At 39.5% G+C, this 22,729-nt stretch overlaps 1 protein-coding gene across 3 annotated transcripts in view; it reads right to left on the minus strand.

Annotated features, from left to right (window-relative positions):
- Positions 1-4,422: 4,422 nt before the first annotated feature.
- LOC127518596 (mucolipin-1-like) overlaps positions 4,423-22,729 on the minus strand; it is a 36,609-nt gene continuing 18,302 nt past the window's right edge. For 2 of the 3 annotated variants that reach the window (XM_051905500.1, XM_051905489.1), the window contains 4 exons: positions 12,525-13,247; positions 12,128-12,215; positions 7,811-7,968; positions 4,423-7,699 (listed from right to left, as the gene is read on the minus strand). Coding sequence is in view for 2 of the 3 variants with exons in the window: in XM_051905489.1 (XP_051761449.1) it covers positions 5,034-7,699; positions 7,811-7,968; positions 12,128-12,215; positions 12,525-13,137 (3,525 nt within the window). In the remaining variant the exon portion in view is untranslated. Of the gene's footprint in view, positions 7,700-7,810; positions 7,969-12,127; positions 12,216-12,524; positions 13,248-22,201; positions 22,519-22,729 lie in introns of those variants that run through there. The other variant, XM_051905478.1, reaches the window with a different exon arrangement.

Below are 22,729 nucleotides of genomic sequence, written 5' to 3' on the forward strand. Positions count from 1 at the left end.
TACAGTGTCAAAAACAGTACTATATATAATCTATATATAATCTATAACTACTACTTCACAGCACTGGACAAACAAGCAGTACACCAGTATAGCACAAATGAAATAAAACCTCTTCATAATCTCTCTTCATAATACAGTAAGCAGACTTTAAACATTATCCCTTTTTAAAATAATATACATGTACCTTCACAAACGACAAAACAGATGATATAGGCGAGATAAGCTCCAACAATCAAATTGTGCTTTAACATTTCTCTGGGCAATCACCAATTGCCAAGTTCAGTCAATCCATTCAATCAGATATGTGACAAACAAAACTCCTCAACAGACACACAAACATCAATTACTGTACAACATCTGACATACAAGTTAAATTTGGGTGAATATATTAGGCCTAGTTATAATGTGACCCATTGGATTCTTTGGAATTCTTTGTTCCGATAATTAATTTTTTCCCCAGACTTTAACGCAGAGATAAGATGCAGAGAAATACATAAAGACAGATCAGTGCAGAACACTTCAAAAAGACATTTTTTCTCATTCATACTAGATGAGATGAAACAATTTGACCCCAAGGAGGGACAGTAAACACTTGGTAGACTATTGTGACAGTGTATGAGAGTGCTAATTTAGCACTTCCAGCTCTCTAAACGTGAGAGTCATTCTGAGGCACAGCAAACCAGAAAACCTTATTTAAACTGCATGAGTGTGGTTATGAGAGCTGCTTCTTGTTCCTCGCATAGATAGTCTTTCAAAGTTCAGACAGGTAAGGGAGGCACAATGTTCAGAAGGTTCACAGTATAGATGATTATTTGATGTAGCTGCACAGTTGTCATCTCATAATTACAAAATTATTATTAAAATCTAGAATGGTAAAGGTTCTGGTGTCAGCTATTTATAAAATGTTACAGCAGTGCATATAGTTCAGAAAACAAACCAAATCATAACTGTAGGTCACAAATTTTCATGCGTCACTCTTCATAAGGATTAGACCAAAAACGGTCTTTGACCCCCCCCCCCCCCCCCCCCCCAAGATCTGTTTCGTGTAGCTGTGCATTCTTTGGAAAATCTGTAATTGAACTTGCAATTAAACATTGCAATTGGGAGCAACTAAAGTTGTCGAATGAAATTTCCTTCAAAATACCGTTCTTCACTCTGTAGTTAATCCTGTAAATCTTGTGTCAACCAGTAGATTTAATTAATGCACAGAAAAGGAGTTGTTCGATAACATTTTGTGCTATTCAATTGCACAAGAGCTGAATTAAACCATTTTGGTCTTTTGTAATTAGCACAGAATCTTCCGGAGGGAAAAAAAAAAAAAAAAAAAAAAAAACCTGCTTGATCTGAATTTGAAACCTGCATGTTTCAATTTACCTCATCTTTTGCTCAGAGAAGCCAGAGAAAGGAGCCCATTTTCTTTTAACTTGCTCAGTCACTGAGTTGGCATCTTGCCTCCATTGTGGGTAGAGGGCTCAATAATGAGATAAAATGTATTTAGTCCAAGCCAGCCATCTCCATTAAACCTTATGGAAATGGCTTTTTGGCATGGGGGCAGGTCAGATATGGCTGATTAATTTGGCAGGGAGGCTGTATCAGTAGCATAAAAATATGGACTGTAGTTTCCCATTGCTTTTGGGGGGGCAAGTTGAAATGAAAGCTCACTGCACTAGAATAACTCTCAGGATGAAGACAAACCAAAGAAAGAGCAAAATGATGATAGTCCAGCACACTGTTCTGCATGTATCAGTTTCATTTTTACCCAATCTTCTACTCCAATACTAGCTGAAATACTGCAGATCTGAAATTAATGAACCTGTCCAATCCGTGACTACATCCTCCGTAAGACCTTCAAGACAAGGCTCCATTATCTAATGCTACAACATGCGCTTCTCTATTGGTGGACCTTCATCTTAAGTTTTTGGAGTCCAGAAGTTCATATTTGGGAAGCTTCTTATTCAACTTTCCTCAGTGATGCGTCTCCAGCTCTACCACAGTCCACTCACCTTGAGCAGAGCTGCCTGGAACCTCAGGTGAGAAGCTGCTCACAGACGTCACGGTGGCTGAAGGGGGTGTCAAAGGTGGCAACAAGTTGGGCCACAGGCTGCTTTCGAGGGGGCTGAGTGTCCCACCTGCTCCTCCGGGTAGCAGAAAAAGGGGCGAGCAACCATCACCTGCAAGCAGTAATGTCTGATTGATGAGCTGGTGAACAATGTCCACCTTCTTGCCCCAGTCAAACTCCAAAGGTGGAGGTTGCTCAGAAAATGCTAAGGGAGAAGGACTGTCTTGGTGTGATGCAGGGTCAGCGTCCTGAAGTTCTCGCTGTGGATCTTGAGTAGTAGACTTTGGGGAAGGTGTTGAGTATTGTGAATAAAGATCAGCCGAGTCATTTTTTTCAGTGCATCTTTGCATGTCTTCTCCAGGGCACACATTAAAAGATGTTTTATCTTCTACTTCCTCAACCACTCTTTGTCCCTCCTCCTCCTGTTCATCTTCTGTGTCACTTGCTTCCAGAGTTTCATAGATGGTGGAGAGTCCTGATGAAGGAGAGAGTACGACTGGTGTATGCACCTTGTGTTTTTGCTGCTGCTGCTGTTGTTCAAGTTCTTGTTGCCACTGCATGATCTGCTGTCGCTGCTTCAGTTCTTGCTCCTGCTGCTTAAGTTGCAACTCAAGTAAATTTCTCCTCTGCTCCTCCTCCTGCTCCTCCATTTCATTCCTCACTTGTTTTTCTTCTCTTGCTTCTTGTCTCTCTTGCTCTCGATTACGTTTCTCTTGTCGTTGCTGGATCTCATGAAGGTGCTGTTGGTGTTGCTCTAGACATCGAAGCTGTGTGTTTGACACCGCATTTGGTATTCTGGGTGGGAGGTCAGTGGGCAGTCGTGGTGGTTGGGTCACATGGGCAGCACGTGGCCGGAGACGAAGTTTGGATGACATCGTCATTTGGATGGAAAGCAAGTCATTTGGTTGTGTTGGAAAGCAGAAGTTCCTTTCTGTGAATGAAGCATAGTGTCCAAAGCATGTTAAAATAGGAGAGTGAAGCAGAATGCAATAAAACAAATGTCAAAGATGGCTGTGGTGAAGCAGGAAAAAAAAAGCATTATGGAGAAACAAAATTGTGAGATTGGAGTATAAGATGAAACAATTGTAGCAAAGAAGGAATGAACAACTAATTTTGCACCTTGTGACATTCTCTTAAAATCATTTTGTGAAGAGATTTGTGCAATAAAAGTGGCTACACCCTGTATATGCAGTAACCACTAACTATTGTGAAGAGCAAAAAAAAAAAAAAAAAAAAGCTGATGAGATAAACAATCTCCCTTAATGTAACGAGCTGAACACATGCAAAAGTGAGTGCTCACCATGCATATTACAATACAGCAGGAAGCAAACATGTTTTCTCATTGTTTAAAAAAAAGAACATGACCCACCAATAGACCCATGCATATAAAACAAAACATGCTTTACACAATAAGCCACCTCAGTGTACAGCATATTTCTTTGGTGAGGTGAGCATGCTTAAAAAACAGGAAAAATTACAGAAAAGTGCATTGTGCAAAGCAAGTCCAGTTTGGGGATTAAGAACAACCTAGCATAGGGATTTACTTAAGTCCAATTAGTCCAGGTAATATGTCAAGTCAGGTCCTTTCAAATAGCTTCAGCTCAAACAGTTAATAATCAGAGTGATTAAAGCAGTTTCACCCAGTTAGTCCCAAAGTGGAAGGTGTGCAAAGTCTACTCCAGAAGCAGCGGTATCAAAATACAAAGATGGAGAATTAAAAATAAATAAATAAATAATGAGGTGGAGGACCTAAAGCACCTTGATAGAGGGTGAGATCCAGAAGATTGATGGGGTCAGATCTTGTTTTTCCTCCTCTGGATGGTAGGGAGTTGAGAAGGCGGGATCAAACAAGGAAAGGAGGAGGAATACAACCAGAAGGAACATACTTCTGCAGCAGAAACTCTTCTGCTGCAAGCATTTGGTTTTCTTCACATAATTCACTTACAGAAGGTTTAACATATGTATTCGTGTGCAAATGTGTATGTACAAGTTTACAATTTAGAATTAGTAACTTAATTATAATGCCGTAAGTGAATAAATAAAATATTCCATTGATTATGACTTAAAATGTGCTCTGAAGTTTTAACAACATAAAACCATACAACAACATAATTAATAACATAATACCAAGAATTAGTGTCTCGGCCTTATGTACTAAATATTTAAAGAAAATTTATATGTTTTATAATATTAAATACCTAATATTAAAATGAATATATCATTGTTATCTTTATTTTTTGGCTACTTCATATGTTACCAGTTTAAAAGTTCATAGTGATGGATGAACAGTGGGCATTAAAATAAATTACAGCGCAAATGACCTTGAAACGCAAACATCAAGAAACATACAGAGAGAAAAGAAATCATGTTAAACATCTAACCTTTATTTAACGCTAAGACAATAAGTACTCCAAATAAACAAGGCATAAAAAAGTAAGGGGTTAGCAAACCCTAAAGTGCAGAAGAGAGAAACATGTGAGGACAGAATATGATGATGATGGGAAAGGAATGAAAGACTGGCATTTACAGTTAACAGACAACAGAATACAAAAAGCAATGAATATGCATTTGTTCAGTAAAAAAAGAATTGGATAAATACACACAAAATATGTTGAAAGTCCATTACATTGTTCATTTTTCTTCTTCAAGGCTTCTTTTGTCATTTCAAAGACTCCACAAACAAACAATTTCATGCCAGTTCAGACCAACACCCATTATTAGTTTTAAAAAGAATAGTTGAGAAAAAGTCACCTCAAGTGTATACGGTAGTAGCTATTGCACATACAGGTTCTAAGCCATATACTTATAAATGTAATTTTAATAGCTGTATTATATTGTGTAAGTGGCACTGCTGAATGAGTGTTTTCTTAACTGAATAAAAAGACACCAACTGGGTAACCCCAAGCTAGACAAAACCCTTATTTAAGGATGACATCAACATGGTTCACTGGAGAGTGGATATTTAAAGTGTACTCTATACGTTACCTGCCAGGGGACTATCAGTCTTTTCGCATATAGTGGAGTAGTAAGGATGCGGAGTGTCAAGATCTTGCTCTTCTTCTAGGTGCTGTCGGGACGAAGGGTCAGTCAAACCTGACTGTAAGGGTACGGCTCCCGGTACTGAATCAGGCTCAGGCAGCTCCCTGGACTCTCCACACAGCATGTACTGTTGCTCAGGGTGGGACTGGAACTCCCCATGTTGGCTTTTGATATTATCAATCTTTTCCCCAGATGTAGTAGTAGGTATCATGATCAACTCTTTAAGAAGAGATGGATCCTTGGCCTCATCTGAGAGCTGCTCTTCATTTTCAAGAGAAAAGATGCCAGGGCTCTTGCTGCAACTCTCGGCAGATGACTGGGCATTGGAGTTAGAGGTCATGTAGTCAAAGCCATAGGATGCAGCAGAAGTGGCAGACTGAGGGGTCTCACCACCACCACCAGCTTCATTCTCCCCGCCCATTTCTTCACGCTCTTCCAAACTGGACAAATTGTGGCCCACAGGCGCAGTTCCATAGGCATTCCCAGTGCCAGGTAGCTCAGCTTGAGGTTCACTGATCTGCATTTCACCTTCTGTGTCACTTGCCTCATCCTCAGTAGCTGATGAAGGAGATGATGGAGCAGTTGCTGGACCGCCCAGTACATCATCAGCTGGAAGAGTTTCTGGTTCGTCTTCCTCATCAGCATGTTCAAGGTGGATGCCTAGGTCCTGCATGATGTCAGGCAGGACAGTGGGGATAGGGTTTAGTGGTTCTGGCTGCAGCTCCCCTTTAGAATAAGTTTCAGTACCGGTGAATTTGTTGCAATCTTCTACCTCCTCTGGTATACTTGTGTCTCTGTTACTATCAGATGCTTGGTCAGGGTCGCTGGAGGTACCAGACTGGAATGTGCAGGTTTGAGAGGGTGTCAAGCCTGGTTTGGGGCTAACATCTCCCTCTGCAGCAGTTACTGGGGCTTCTTGAGGTGAGCAAGTTGGAGGCTCAAAAAGGTTTGGTGGTAGAGGGGAAGAGCCCCTTTCAGAGCTAACATCAAGTCTTGCTTGAGCAGGTGTTTGTGTTGGGGTTTCTGGGTCTGCTTGCCAACATTCAGAGGAAGGACTTGAGAGAAGAGTAAAGGCAGGCTGTGGTGGCTGGGCCCAGGCATCAGCAAAGCAACTAGACTGGTTCCACTGGGTTGCCAGAGGGGCAGAGGGAACCATGGGAGGAGGCTGGATTCGGTTTAAGTTGTCTAATCTGTAGTCTTCGGTCAAGTCATCCTCATCTGCATTCCCATAACTTTCAAGCCCACTCTCAGTAATGCCCTCACTTGCCATTTCTACATCTTCATCCTCTTCATCATCCTCATTGTCATGATGCTGCCCATGAGAGTCCTCTGCTCTTTCTGACTCTACCTCCATGTCACAAACTCGATCATCATCATCATTATCATCGTCATCATCATCATCTTCATTAGCAAGAATATCAGGAACCTTCTCAAAGTCAGGGGACCCAACAGATGCACCTTCACCATCAGCTCCTTTAAGGCTTGCATCACCTAGATCATCCATGCTTTCCGTGCCCTCTAGGACACCTGGAGCACTGAGCTCTGATGCTCCCTGCTGGCTGCAACTCACATCCTCAGAGTCAAGCTCTGAAAGCAAGGCCCCTGCCCGCCAAACTGACCCAGCAAGCCCAGCTGACCCAGGTCGAGACTCTTCGGTAGGCTGGGTGCCACTCATTTCTGACAGAGATACTTGCTGACTGCCTTCCCTTTCTTCTTCTTCCACATCTTCATAATAGTCACTGTTAATCAGTTCAGCTTTTTCCGCCACCTCTACACCTGAGGACACTAAAGTAGCAACAGAGTTAATAACTGGTGAAGCAGTCAAGGTTTCCTGCTCAGTTGCTTCCTGCGCAATTGGTGCCACAGCCATAATAAGCTTTTCATCAACTTTGCCAGACACATGCTCTTCAGATTCCTGATCGACCGCAGATGATGTCGGGCAAGCCACTTCAACAGGAATAGTTTCTATTAAGGCCTCTTGAGCTTCTGGCTCTGTATTAGAAATATCCAGCACACTTTGGGAGTTTACATTAGGGACCTGCACATCTACGTTTTCCTGCACATCTAAAGAGGAGGTTGGTGCATCCAGAGAGCTCTCGACAGTTGGAGTAACTTCAGGCCCTGAAACAGACTCTTCCCTGGCTATGGCAGCAGCTGTTGCTACAGCAACAGTAGCTACTGCAGCTGCTGAAAGTTCCACAGACTCTGCTGCAGGTTCTTTATCATCAGGCTTTGCTGCAGATTGTTTATCATCGGGCTTTCCTTTGACAACAAGGGGCAAAACAGACTGTGTTGGTTTAGAAGGCTGAAGCTTCACACCAACCATGCTAGCTGCTTGTTTGTGACTAGGAGACGCTGCAGCATTCTTGCCTGATGCTGGCCGTGAGGGAATGTTTCGTGGACTAGGGGGCACCTTACGTGTTGGTACGCTTTTTTTGTCATCTGGTTTGGGTTGAGGTGCTTTGATACTAGATGGAGGTCGTTTAGTTGCTGCAGCTGGCTTTGGAGCCTCTGGATTTGAAGGCTTGTTGGAAGCAGGACGAGATATTGTTGAGGCAACTGTTCTTTTTGCAGGTGCTGTAGTGCTTGTTTTTCCAACATCTATAAGTGACAAATAGATTGTGATGACTTAATGAAATGAACAAATTAAGCAATGCTTTTTCATAAATAATATAAATTTAATAAATGGTAATCCAATAAATGGTGAGCCACCTTTCCGAGCAGCTGATGCTGTAACCAAAGGTTTAACAGGCTGTTGTGTAGCAGTGCGGCTTGTTCTAGTAACTGAAGCAGTAGAAGTAGTTGTACTGGTTACCGTTCTTCCTGCAGCAGATATAGCAGTTGGTCGTGGGGCAGAACTTCCAGTTGCCCTAATAAAGAACAAAAAAAAAAAAAAAAAGTCATGAGCAGTTTAGAAAAAGAGTGATGTCTGTTTGATGTTTGCCATTTTAATCTGTATGAAGAGGTACAGAAAGCATATAGACGAGGTATGTTTTAAGCTACAATAATTTGTTTCATTACAGTGCCTTTCAAGATATTGGTTCTTGCCGGTACATGCACAAAATAGGTTATCATCAAACCAGCTTCCTGCTTTGGGTAGTAAATCTGTAGTCTGCATGCGTACCATAAAAGCAGTTTCAAGCAGAAAACCAATCTCCTAGGGCCATTCATCAATTAACGCATCTACCACTCATTTCTCTAACCTGAGAGAAAGTGACTTGGGTTGGGAGGAGGAAACAAGAAAGGGGAGAGAGAAAAATGGTGTGATGAAGGAAATAGGAGTGGGGATGGTAAAGCGTTTTGTAAGCGACCACATTAGGGAGAAATGGAAGATGATAATCAATTTCCTTCAGTCTAGCCTACACTCCCTTAATGTAGTTGCTTCTTAATTCCTCCTTTCATGTTCTCATAGGGGAGAATTAGTGATGAGAAGATCACTTGCATCATCTCATATGCTTTGGTTACTTGCCATTTAATAGATGCTTTTAGTCAAAAAGACTTGCAGTTCACAAATTGCCCTTAGCTAGATGATCGACAAGCAAATTTGCCTTAACCGGACCCAACACTCAGCCTAACACACTGATAGGATCTGATAAAGTTCTTGTTTACAGTCCGTTTTATTTAGACATGAGCACAACAGGGTAATGTGGTCACAGAAACAAAGAACACTACTGAAAAAATACTATGGTCACAGTTCAGTGCCACTGTATACCCACAGACCCTGACGCCATGTTAACTTGCTTAAGCTCAACATTAGTGAATCCCAGATAACAGTTACAAGCTACTAACTTATATAACAGGCTGCAACTAATCACAACTAAAAGTAGTAAGACAATAATAAGGCTATGCAGGGAAAACTATTGACTCAGAAGAACATCTATATTTAGTTATAAATGTAGATACAGTCAAACACTGCGGAATGCCATTGGAACCAATTAGCTAACATCTCTTTAAATGTCATGACCTTTGCATTAGTCTTTATAATCAAAAACACCATAAAAGACTTTTTGTAAGCAAGAATTAGATCCACCAGGACTTCAAAAGATAAGAACTGTATGAAGCATGTTGGAATGCTCAATTCCATGCCAATAACCATGACACAAGACATACTCCAGCTCTTTTTGCAGACAATACAGGCAATGAGCAAACTCCTTATAGTATAGTGCACAAAAGAGAACATGGTCAAATGGCTTGGCCCCACATGCCAAGGCTATAACATCTCCCCCACAAATTATTCTGAAACAACAGCCAATTGTTAAAAACCATGAGAACAAAAGAACTGGAATTTCCCAATACAATTCAATGACCTACATTAAGTTTATTTGTACTAACTAGGACACCGATTAAACCATCTTTGGTCAAATTAAAGCAGAATAAAGACAACAAGGGGGAAAAAGAAAATAGGACTGCGATCACATTACATAAATAGAGGGCAACTAATACAACAGGAGAGCATTAAGGCATTAGATAAGCATAGCATACCCACTAAGGTAAACAGATTTGTTTATCTTCATTTCTGTAGCATTATGGCTACAACTCAATTAAAATGATGCAGATGGAGAGAACAAACCAAATAGTTTCCACAGAGATGCTGACCTCAAAAGCAAAGGATTAGGTATTTACAAAAAAAAAAAAAAAAACTTTGCCTGTTTAGGGCTCATTATACTTCTAGCCAAACAGAACACAAATTGCCAAGGCTATAATTTTGATAAAGACAAGACTAACAGACATTAACATGGGCGACCCCATTATGTACCTATTTTTCCAAGTCCTAAACTAAATAATTGGTTGAGAAGTTTAAGATTACAATAAACGTCAAAACCAAATGCTCTGCAAATGTGAATGGTAGTAGAGTTTGCACTTTTCTTAGGTTAAGAGGTCAAAAGGACGCTCCTAGGAGCAACACAATGGGAAAGAACACAACACCCACTGGCATAGACATCTGCATATCAATAATTAAGTTTTAATTAAGTAATGGCCATTAGGATGAAGGTACGGTTCTGGGTTTAAAAAAAATAAATAAAAATAAATAAATAAATTCAGCAGAGCCTTGGGCAGTGGATTTTTCTTACAGTTACACACGGCTTTCAAACATCACTCAAAGTTTTAACTGCTTCATTCATTCTGGACCTTTAAGGGTTTGAGATACTTTTATTTTCAACCTCATTAGCACCATTTTAAAATTTATAAGCTCATTCATTTTTAAATATTTGTCTTGTATAATGTGACAGAAGCCATCTGGTTTACCAGTAAATTTGTAGCAAAGGAAAAAGGAAAACAAATGGAGAAAGACTAACCAGCAGCTTGGTTCAAGGGAAATTAAAATGGTCCATGACTCCCACAGGCTAAAAATTTAAGAGGCTCACTTTGCAACCTAGACAGGAAAACTCCAAATACAATAGAAAATTTGATTTGGTGAGCACAGCACTTATCCAAATCCCATGAAACTACAAACTGTGTGAGCAAGACGGTTGGTATAGTCAGAGTTACAGACAAAGAACCATGGCCAATAACCTCTTTTACCTCACAATCACAATGTTATCTATAGACAGGAATATAGAAATATCTAGCGAGCACATATACATATACCAGAAAGAATAAAGTAAGGGTGAAAGCGATGATGAGGAGGGGGAGACACTGTAGTTGGATCATGAGAAGACTTTGATGGAACTAGTTTACATTTCCCACAGTCGGGGGTGCGATTGTGTTTCTGCAGTGCAAACATTTCATTTGAAGCTGGAGTGAGGATATATATTGTGCGACATGCATCAAAGGAAGACGGAAAAATCTAAACAAAAAGATCAAATGGGTGCTCATATACTCACACTATTCACTACCCATTTCTCCATTATCTGAGATTTCATTCAAGACTGAATTCAGAGTCAGTGCAGAAACACAGTGTGCACACAAACCACACCCTGTAGTTCTGTTTGCCTAAAACACACATCCTAACAAAAGTGAGTCAAAACAGCCTTGTAAACTGACATTGTAACATAAATACATGGAATTAAGCACATAATTAAACTAATCAGCAGACAAGACCAGTCATATCCACATTAACTGGCTTACTGAGGAGATTGGATATGGAAGTAATCAGCCGCAACAAAGTTTAACTCTTCAAAACAAGTTTCCCACACTTTTTCAGCAATGACTTCAATGATGTGCAGTCATTTGTGATTACTAAATATAACTTAAATATAAATGTATAATATTATAATATAATTTGTTTTTTTAATGATAAATATATCAGAGATCACACTCACAAAGTGAATTTTGTTAATGATACAATTTTAGATCTGAGCAACAAAGAAAATTCCATGACTGATTTAAAACAATGTATAACATTTCCAAATTTACCATGGAGTTTGTGTTTTCATTGTGTTATAGGCATTTTTATTAATAAAAAGAATGAATAATTAGTAATAAGTTGGGGAATAACATCATATTTGTGAGGAGATGGGGATAGAAATAAAATTGATCAGTCCTAGTCATTTGATTCTGATAATGATTAAGTAAAACTGCAAAACACAATTTAATGTTGGGTGAAAGGAATGAACAAGAGACTGAAGACAACAAAGATAGACAGACATAATTGGTAATGTAGCTAACTTGGATCATAAAAGCAGCTTAACTCAAGTGAAGATACCAATTATCATTCCCAGAGAGTATCATCAACAAAAAGATCACTGTTGAGCCTATACTCTGGTAAAGCCTGATCTAAGCAGTCTTTCAGGGAGACTGACTCACAAAGGGACAGAAACTTGAGCCAATAACTGCCAGACACACAATAGAGACCATTCCATTGCAAAAAGCATGCAGTCATTGATATTTGTATGGTTTCTCCACTAAATGGTGTCCCAAACACAAAGCAGTTCCCAAATGTGACTGCATCCAGAGCTGCCTTATTGATGCCTTAAAGCCACATAAAAGTAGAATAATTGTTCGCTTCCCAGCATTTCAATTTTCCATTCAAATACAGTCAAATTTCCAAGCTCAAAATACCATCTAAACTTCCAAAAGCTGCTTTACCTGTTAGTTTTGGGAACTGCAGTGGTTTTGGCTGTGGCTGAAGTGCTGGGTTTGGCAGAAGGGTTAGCGGCTGGCCTTGGAGCTGGAGCTGAAGAAAAGAAATTGAAATAAATCATGGTCCAAATTGAAAATTCACTGGGATTGCTCTGGAAAATAGTGGTAAAATAAAATGCAAAGTCATGATGAAAAGAACCACAATTAAATAAAATGACATTTATTTTTATTTTATAATAAATTGTCTGCATTGCAAGAGGTGTGTTACATCTAACACATGCGAATAATGGATTATTTTCTAATAACGCTTAGTCATTGGTACATGCCTAAATCCAAACTTAAAAGTACCAAAATTAAACTCAGTAAGTCATCTAGTAAACTCATACATGCCAGGCCATCTTACCTGTGGTTCTGGGTTTGTTTGCAGCACTTGTGGCAGCGGTGACAGGTCTTCTACTCAGGCTGGTGGCTGTGCTGACAGCTGTTCCTGTCTTTGTTCCACTGGCAGCAGTTGTTGTTGTTGGTCTGCTAGTTCCAACAGTCGTTACTTTAGGTTGGGCCCTTGAGGTTGCAGCAGCAGTAGAAGAGCTAACAGGTTTCTTACTGGGACCAGAAGGTCCAACATTAGTGGTGGGTTTTTTCTTGTCTGCTGCAGTAGTGGTAGCTGGAATGGGTTTCTTGGTTGGGGTACTTGCTGCAGTCTTTGTGAGGCCATTAGCCACACGGCTTTGGGTTGCTTTGGGTCGTGTGCCTGGTCCAGTGGTTGCTGGGCCTGCAGCTGTAGTCTTGCCTTTGACTGGGCCTTTGGATTTGGTTTTAGCATCTACTGCTTTCCCAGGAGCTTCCTTCACAGTTGGAGGAGCTGCTTGCTCATTTTGGGGTTCATCGGGTTGTGGAGGTGATGGTGTAGTGCCATTTTGAGATGCCCCGTCACTGCCGGTTGGTTCCGTTATGGGTTCCGTTCCTTCAGTTTCCATTGGTTCAGATGGTGATGTGGCCACCCCATCAGGTTTCATCTCCAATATTACCCGTTGATTGGTTGCTGCTAGAGACGCTCGCTGGATTCAGTGCTGTTCACACACTGAACCCAGGGATAATGGATGTGTTCACAAACTAAATAACTGCCCTGTAAAAACATGGGAAAAAGACAAATACAATCAGTATGGCAGAGAAAAGCTTTTTCAATGTGTAATAGAATTGAAGACTTAAGTAACCATGAAACTAAGAGAGTTAAGAAATAAAACACTCCATTGATAGAGAACTTTAAGTCAAATGGGAAGCAGTGTTTTCTAAAAGGGAACCATTCCCATGAAGTGCAACTTGGGAAAAACAGGAAATGGTGCATTATGAAAGAACAAAAATACAAAAAAGATCAAGTTCAGGTCAGACATCCTAGAGAACGAATCACTGAAGTCTTAAAATTGTTTAGAATCTAGAATGGAGTACTATAAAAGTATCCTGTAACACTTCAACTGTGGTTGCCAGAAATATGTCATGTATTACAGGATGGAAATTGATCCCTGTATTTTACAACTTATAACTTTACCATTCACATTCACTATATGGGAGAAGCAGCATAAACATTCTGCCAAATATCTCCTTTTGTGGGAGAAAATGATATGGGTTTGGAATGACATTTAACAAATCAAAGCATTCTAGAAGTAAAAATCTATGAATAATTATTTTCTATTCACAAAAAGAAAACAAAAAACAACTTGAGTGATAAAAAATTTTGGAAAGATTTTTAGTGGGTCACCAAGACATTAGTCAGACATGGCTCCATTTAAAAAAAAAAAAAAATATATATATATATATACACACACACACACACACATATATAAAAGATGATTTATAGCTTTGATTTGTGTGGATCATTTACATAGAGCCGTCATCACCACCTGCTATACAGAAATATGATCCCATTATCTGGACTGTAGGTTTCATCTACCTGTTCATACAAACTAGTAATTTCCTGTCTGCCAAGTGTAAACAGTGATGATATCATTAGTGAAGAAACACCTATGTCCCAGTAGACATCTTTTTCACATAACAGATTCAAATCCACAACTTTTCATGTCTCATAAATAAACCCAAACCAAAATTTGGTAAAATTCTAAAAGAAAAGAATTTCAATATAACCATTTTACTTGAGCACTGCGCTATGCAAGTCTTTTTTTTTTTTTCCTTCAGGGAGTGACGCAAAAGCTCGTCAGCAAAAAGATTGTGGCATTTGGGCTTTAAGAAAGATGGATAAAGGGTAAATGTGGTAGAGAGGGGGGCTATGCACCCATTCACCCCTCTCCTTTCTCCAAACTCCTTTATTCAGAATCCTCTTGTCTTATTCCTTAACCACATAACCACAACCCCCCCCCCCCCCTCTTTCTTCTACTCTCCTTCCCCTCCTCCTCTCCATCAGATCTGTTCCCCGTCTGCAGCAATACAGATGGCCCTAGCAGCTGAGCTATTGTTCTGGCTCTCCAACAAGCCCAAGCCACCAATCCGGAGAGCAAATAAAGAAAGGGAAAAGGGGAAAATCGTGGGATGAAGTAACAATGACAAGGCAAGCAGAGAAATCAAATTTTAAATCATCGTCATGCAAGAGATGAGTGGGCTCAAGTATGTCTGACAGAATCAAGAAGAGGAAAACAAACAACAAAACTGTGAATAAAAATGTTGAAGCAAGTCACTCAAGAGACAGGAAACAAATAAGATGGATGACAAGTTCTTGAAACCTTGTCACCCCTACAGGCCAAGATGATAAATTGGGAGGTCATCGTTCTGCCCAGGACAGCACAAAAATTACCCAGCAGCCCTGCTTCTGTGTCTCCATGGTGATGTGAAGATCAACCAGGGGACATTCGAAAAGAAGAGATCCAATTTAGTCAGAGAAGACTCAAAGTTTCAGTTAAAAAAAAAAAAAAAACATCACTGGAAAGCAAGACAGTCCAGCTGTTTTGTATCCAGTTCACATGTTTTCCCATAAATACCTAGAGTTAGTATTATCAGTTTTGTTTTCTAATGTCTATATAGTTATTACATTTTTTTAGTTTCAGTTGTAGTTTTAGTTATTTTTGTACATCAAGTAAAAAAGCACTTGTGAGATCATTTAGGTGCTCATGAAAAAAAGCCTACTTTATCATCCAAATCAGTCACACTCTTAAAAAAAAAATAAAAAGGTCCCAAAAGTCGGTTTCACAGCGATGCCATAGAAGAAATATTTTTGATCCCCCAAATAACCTTTCAGTGAACAGTTCTTAAAAGAACCATTTTTTTAGTGTGAAGAACATCTTAATACTAACTAAAAGAACCTTTTACCACTGTAAAGAACCTTTTTGTGCAATGGAAAGATTCCATGGATGTTAAAGGTTCTTCATGGGAACCACAGATGGCAATAAAAAACATTTTTAAGAGTGCAGAAAATACTTCGACCAACAAATTTGTGAAATTTATGACTTTTCCAGTTATTCATCCTTTTAAATGAAGACTGATCTGCTAACGAGTCTTTTAGACTGATGCGAGAACCTATTCAACCAATTCATTTAAAAGAACCTACTCAACGAAACAATTCGCTCATAAATAATCAAATTACCATGATTTACAAGCAAGCAATAGCTGATATGATATTGTAGAGCACAGCATAACTAGGAAAATGCATATTCATGACTCCAGGCTTAGAGAACATGATTTAAAAAAAAAAAAAAAAAAAAAAAAAAAAAAAAAAAAAACAATAATCGAGTATTTGCAGTTTTTCAATGAAAGTAGAAAGCCGACGTCTGCCTCTCCACCATCAATTAAACCCCATGCCAATCTTGTCCAATATCTTAATCTGTCATTTGTTTGGATTAGGGAATTTACATGTATAGACTGAGGATTATAAAGGTGCCACGAGGACATTTTAAAAAGTGCTTCCCTAATATCCTAAACCTAACCCTATATTAAACATCTGGTGTTATCAGACCTGAAATAAATGAAGCTGAATGACAATTTATAAAGCTGCTTTCCACATGGGGGTGTCCTTTCCAAAGTGCGTCTCGTTTTACTTAGTGTAGTGGTTTGATGGACTTTGTGTTGTGACAGCATCCCACTAAGCAGTTCAGAAACATCTGCAGATGACAGCTAGCCTCACACACACAGCAAATGCTACATTCTAGGTCAAGTTTCTATAGAAAGTGTGCAAAAGAAACTGATATGAAATGAAAAGGATCATAACGAGTCAAAAAAAGGATCAAATCCAAATTCCTGCACAAGGGCCTCCAGATCCTCAGGGCCGAGCCATAACCAACTGTCATAGACAAACATGCAGCTATTTCCATGCAGCTGTAGTTGGCCACATCCTGCATTCTTGTAATAAGAGCTAGCAGCAGGACCCAGGCCTCTCTTTAACAAATATCTACTTGTTTAGTTTTAACTTGTAATTTCAGATGTAACTGACGGAAACAGAAAAATAACCGGGATGGGATGAGAGAGCGAATACCGAAACGAATTTCACCAGAAAGGTAAAGAAAAAAAGAAAAAGACACATACCCCTCATACAATCTGCCCATACAAGGCAGTGCTCTCACAACGCTACCACTGGCACACACACGCCTAAGAGATCAACACATGAAAACACTGAAAGAGTGCAGCAACACGCCCCTCCTATTCCCTCTCTATTACTCCCTCCACATTACAGTCAATTTTTCATCTGACTCCCACATCAACTCCATGAGGCCACTCTCACCAAAGGCTAAAATGCTGTAATGTGCATAAAGCCATTATTTAAGGTTTTTATAATGCCTTGTGCAGGTCTAAAACATACAGGTCTAAAACTTGCACAGCAAACAATAGTTTTTCTTAATAGTAATAATATCTTGTGCTCACCAAGGCTGCATTTATTTGATCAAAAGCACAATAAAATAGTAACATTGTAATATACATTGTGAAATATTATTGAAATTTTAAAATAACATTGGTAATACATTGATTTTATTCCTGTGATCGAAGCTGAATTTTCAGCATCATTACTCCAGTCTTCAATGTCACATGATCCTTCAGAAATCACTCTAATATGCTGATTTGGTGCTCATGAAATTTCTTTTTTATCAATGTGAAAACAGTTGTGCTGCTTAATATTTGTCAAGACAAATATTTTTCAGGATTTTTTTCTGATGAATAGAAAATTCAAAAGGACAATTTTAAATTAGATATCTTTTGTAACATGTAAATATCTTTACTGTCACTTTTTTAGTGCATCATTTCTGAATAAAACTTACTGACCCCCAGTCTTTTGAATGGTACAAGAAAATCTGCAAATAACGAAATGGCAAATTACTACAAATAATATTTTGAACAAAAATCTGAAAACAAATCTGTGCTTACTAAAGTCTGACCTGCTTCTCAAGTTGATAAATTCAGTGTTCAGCATTTGCACACTTGTGACTGACCTCTGAAATTTGCATGGGCACCAGTCTGTGGGCGTTCACTTTTTACTTTCACTCTTCCCATATAGAAAACGACAGCCGGTAATGACTAGGCCTGACTTTTTCAGTGTTCATTTTGAAGAAAAATCATAGTAAAACGTGCAACTAAACTCTTACCAGTATCTTAAAGCATAACACATTTAGCAAAAAACATTTATTAAAAAAACAGAACTGTTTAACACATTTTACTGTTTAAATCCAATCTGCAGAAAGCAGCAGATTTTCCAAAATCAGCACAGGAAAATATGTTTAAAAAAAAAAAAAACAACTCTACAGATTCTGTCTTGGCCTGCATATCAGTTACATCCAGAACAAAATGGAACATGCTGCGTAGTGCTAGAAAACCCAGATTCCTATCTTTCTCCCAGAGTTACATCTCAGCATGTTTATGAGCACACCACATTACTTAAAATGGACAAGAGACAGGAAGTCGCAACATTCATATACACCCACAGCTGTGAGAATGAAAACTTCCCATGTGAAATAGGCTCCTCACAGGAAGGGGGGAATTCTTTTATATGCTCAAAGTAATAAAACAGTCACCAGTGGTGGGTGTGATTTCTCATCTTTCTGATTCTCTGCACATAAATGCACACCTCTACATATAAAATACACCCATATAGACATTATACAAATCAGCACTTCCTGTAGATGTTCTCCACCATTTACACTATAGTTCCTTTAGCAGGTTTCAGTTCTTATCCTGGTCAAACTAAACAACCAGTCATCATTAGTACTGTAATTAGCATTGGTAAGTGGTTACTGGATGGGTGTAGGTAATGGGTCAGTATTGTATGTGGGGTCGAGCTGAAGTGTCAGACTTCAGGGAGTGTGAAACGGTAGTAACGATGCAGATAAACAGGAAGAAACATGACGACCCTGCTCCCACTCATCCAACTGGATTAACTCCAGACAAGCGAGCTGTCTGTGTTGTCTCAGTATAGGGTGTGAATGGGGCTTAATGACCCAGCAGGGTTTGATTTTGCCATGCGTAATGTAAGGATTAAGAGAGGACATTCCCCATTGTGTGGGGCGCACCATGCTGACGGGGGCTGGGCACAGCCAGAACGGAGCTGCCAAAACAACATGGGACAAAAGTAAAAGTGGTCTAAAAGGACTTTTGAAGGAACTCCTAAACCCTTAACGTTGAGTGTAAATGGAGTAAAGCGAAAGCTAGAACCATCTCACGTGTTCAAGACCGACAGACAAAAAAGATTAGCGTCAAAAGATGTTATGGAGAGGGAGGGAGTTTTGAGAGAGAGAAGGAGAGAAAGAACAGATGGTGAATGGTGGCGTGATGGTTCGGGTGTAGTTTGCATACTGGACACGCAGCAGGACGCTGTGATGGATAGAAACTGAGCCCAGGAGGATTAAAGCAGGACATCGGTTCCATCTAAACACACACAAACAAACTCTCTGCCAAGTTATCTAGCACTAGTTTGCTGACAGTTAAAAGCTCTTATGTCTGTGCCAGTGTTTTAGCAGATTTGGGGGTTATAAAACCACCAGAAAGGATTTAATATAATAAAGGGGCATTTCAAAACGTTCGTTCCAAATGCAAAACTGACGTCAAGCACTGAGTGGATTATCCCTGTGGTAAAAACTCAGGAAGCCATTTCGCAAGAAACAAAAGGAGTACCAGGACTTGATTGTCTGGAATTCACATTACTGGAACTGGAGTCAATCTAGTTTATAGTAAACTAGGTTATCAGAGTGTTTGTAAGGTAGCAGATTGATGCATAAGCAAATCGATTTGATGATTAACATGGTTTATGTCATTAATCCGCTACAGAAAATTGGGGCTTCTTCCTTGCTGGGCATCTGCTTGTCCAACTCGACCACCCCACCATGAGGTCACGGCTAAGCCGAAACCAACCAGACATCTCAAAAGCTGTTAAATGGTACAATCTGGGACGGCTGCATTAGACATCAGGACATCAATAGATGTGCATACAGACACCCTTAAACAATTCTTTGAATTCTACTCTTTTTAAATGATCGATAATATAATATTATAAGAACAATAATGGACTACAGAATTTTCATAGACATGAGACATAAAACTAAAGGTTTGGTCACATTAGCAAAATTTCTGCCAAGTTTTTTTTCAATAACGTGGCAATGTATGAAGCACTACTCACACAAAAGTCACATTCAAATCAAGCAGCTTTTTTTTTGGTCAACACACCGAATTCGTGAGACCAACTTGAATCTTGAAACATCTTGCAAAATCTGCGTGGGGGAAATATTTCAGCCTCACATGAAATTTCAGATCACGTGGATTCCTATTAAAATGACTGGATTTCGCCCACAAACATTAACAGAAATTATGCTACTGTGACGTGTCTTACCTTAGGACAGAAGTGATGTGCACAAAAAAAAAAAAAAAAAACCTAATGTCATCTGCAAAATACCGACCACCGACTTGAGAAGGACCAGCACCAAAATGCAACACCACAATGACAAACCTGTATTGGTTCCAGCACAAGATGACTCAACAAGTGATGAAATCATTAGCTCACAGGATGCAATAGAAAGCACAATCAATCGCTACATAACACTATTGACTAAAAAAAAACAAGTCAGCGATTGGTGAAAACGTCCTGTTTAAACAAAGCTGTCAATTTAAGGACTCCATCATTGAGAAGTGTGGCTAAAACAACCAATAATAGCAGCTGTCCTTGCTCAACTCCATCCTGACCGAACTGAGCTCAGGCACACGTCGAAACAGAGAGGGGCTATCATAAATCTTAGGACAAGTAGGCAAGAAAGCCTGTTTTCTGTTCTACAATTCTAGGATCAAACTGGTTTCAGCTCTGGATTGTCCAATCAGGTCAATCTTGTTTTTTGGGGGGCTCACAACCACAGCTGGCATTACAATGTGTATGACGAATTCCTGAGACAACTGGGAAACACAATAGACCATTATGGGCTAAGCAAGACATCATAGTGGATTCACATTATATGGCATCGACAAGGGAGTTTTAAAATACCCTGTAAAGAATTTGATCTCTTGCAAAATTGCTTAAAGGTGCACTAAGTAAGTTTTTGTATACATGTAGCTGGCTCATATTCAACCCAATAGTAGCAGTGTTTTTGGACTTAATAGTAACACCTAGCACCCTGGATGCATTACATTTTTCCCCACTTAATTATTCTGTTCGAACAGCCTGGTGGAACTCACACATGCCGATCTATTCTATCAATCTGGACCGTGCTGTTAGTTTGTTTTGCTAGCTTGCTTTGTTTAGAAGTACTGACAGGTAAGTTGAGTACTGACTAAAATCACATTATAAAGTGAATACATTGTTAAAATTAGTAACTCGTTAATTGCATAATGCAGCTGGTCACGTGATTTCAATATGGTCACACCCATGAGGGGCGACCCGCTCCATGTAGAATGAAACGTCTTTTGGTACAAGACTCATTTGTCTGGAGTCTAATGTGGGTGTACATAATTTTAATGATATTTCCATAACGTGCTTTCAAATCTCGTTATGTAAACCCTGTTAACTGGTGAGAAATCACCGAATGCACCTTAAAACCAACACTTGTTCTCACACAAAACGACTGCTCATGAAAGAATCGCTGGTGAATGGGCAACAGTTCCCTGAGGCCGCATAAATATCCGGGCCATTAGCTCTAAAAGCGGCCATGAACTTCTAGAACTGAATTCTAGAATGTAAACAGAGACAGGGTGTGATGAAAGACACGCTGTTATCTACAGACCTACTGGCGTTACAAGGGCAGGGTGATAACACATTATGACATCAACACGATTCAAACGATAATTTCAAGTCAAAACGAGGCATTGGCCAGACAAGCTCCGAGAAGTAGCACAGGCAGTCCACATCCATATAAACGACTGCAATCCATGATAGTCCACTTATACTATCGATTTTCTCTGAGCTTTAGTAGTTTAGTCGGGTAAAAAGAGGCGAGGCGGGTCAGAATAGCCTAACACACAGGACAGCTATGTGGACCAGCGTGTACTAGATTCGTTTGTCAAGTGAAGCGATGCTATCAGTGCGCGTTTCGATTCAAAACAAGGATTTGAATTCCTCAACATCAAATCTTCTAATTCTCAAGAACAGCACTTCACATTTTACGCTGCTTATATACTAGAGAAAAACCCACAAAATGCAGCGATTTAAGATATATGATGAATGGTGTGTTCATATGCTATTTTGTAAGGGGAAAAAATATCATTTTATGCTTAAGATAAAAAAAAAATGTTCCTCCAACGACATTCATTTTTATCTGAAGACGAATCGCTACATCATGTAACCGCAGAAACCACGCGAGTCATTTCATTGATTACGATGCCCTTCACGCGCAGTGATTAAAAACAAACGTATATTCAAAAAAGAATCGGTGTTAAACGGAGCGCAGGCCGCTGTTTAGTTCAGAGTCACACCATGTGTGTATAAATCGATTCATCCTTTAAAAGCCCAGCCCAACCCAAACATGTAAAATCCGAACGAAACCAAACCTGATTCGAGAAAATGTTCAGAAGGAAAACGGGATGTAAACCAAGTTGATAGTGGTCCCAAATTAAGTGATAATTTGAACCAGGCAAACAGGTTGAAAGATACGCAAAGTAAACATGCCATTCATTTACCTTCAGGTGATTTTAAAAGCGTCTGGTTTCGACTCCTTTGCTTCAGTCTGGAAAAGCAGACAATCCACGACTTCACACCGGTGATAAGAGAGGCGTGCGGTTCCTTGTGCAAATTGCTTAAAATGTACAAACGTGCAAAAAACCTTTATCTCAACCCACTGCTTTACCCTCGCGCTTCACCGTGAGCTGAAACCAGTGTGAAGGAAGTTAACCGAATACTAACGTGGCAATTAGATTACAAAAAAGGATCAAGCCACCAAAAAGCCCATCGGACTCCCGGTTTTCATCCAATGGGGCCAAGTACCGAAATTCACTTCAAAGGGCAGTGATGTCACTTTACAAACTATGGCCCCGCCCATCTAGCATCCAGCACGCTGTATCACCATCATGTTTAAAAAGCACGCATGACTGTGGACTAGCAACTCAACATAAAAATACCTGAAAAAAATTAATGTATTGATATTTTCCAACACACACAAAACCCCCCAAAAAAACAAAATTTATTTTATAGTTTGTTAAAAATACAGA

The sequence above is a fragment of the Ctenopharyngodon idella genome, chromosome 1 (assembly GCF_019924925.1).
Source record: "Ctenopharyngodon idella isolate HZGC_01 chromosome 1, HZGC01, whole genome shotgun sequence".
NCBI lineage: Eukaryota > Metazoa > Chordata > Actinopteri > Cypriniformes > Xenocyprididae > Ctenopharyngodon > Ctenopharyngodon idella.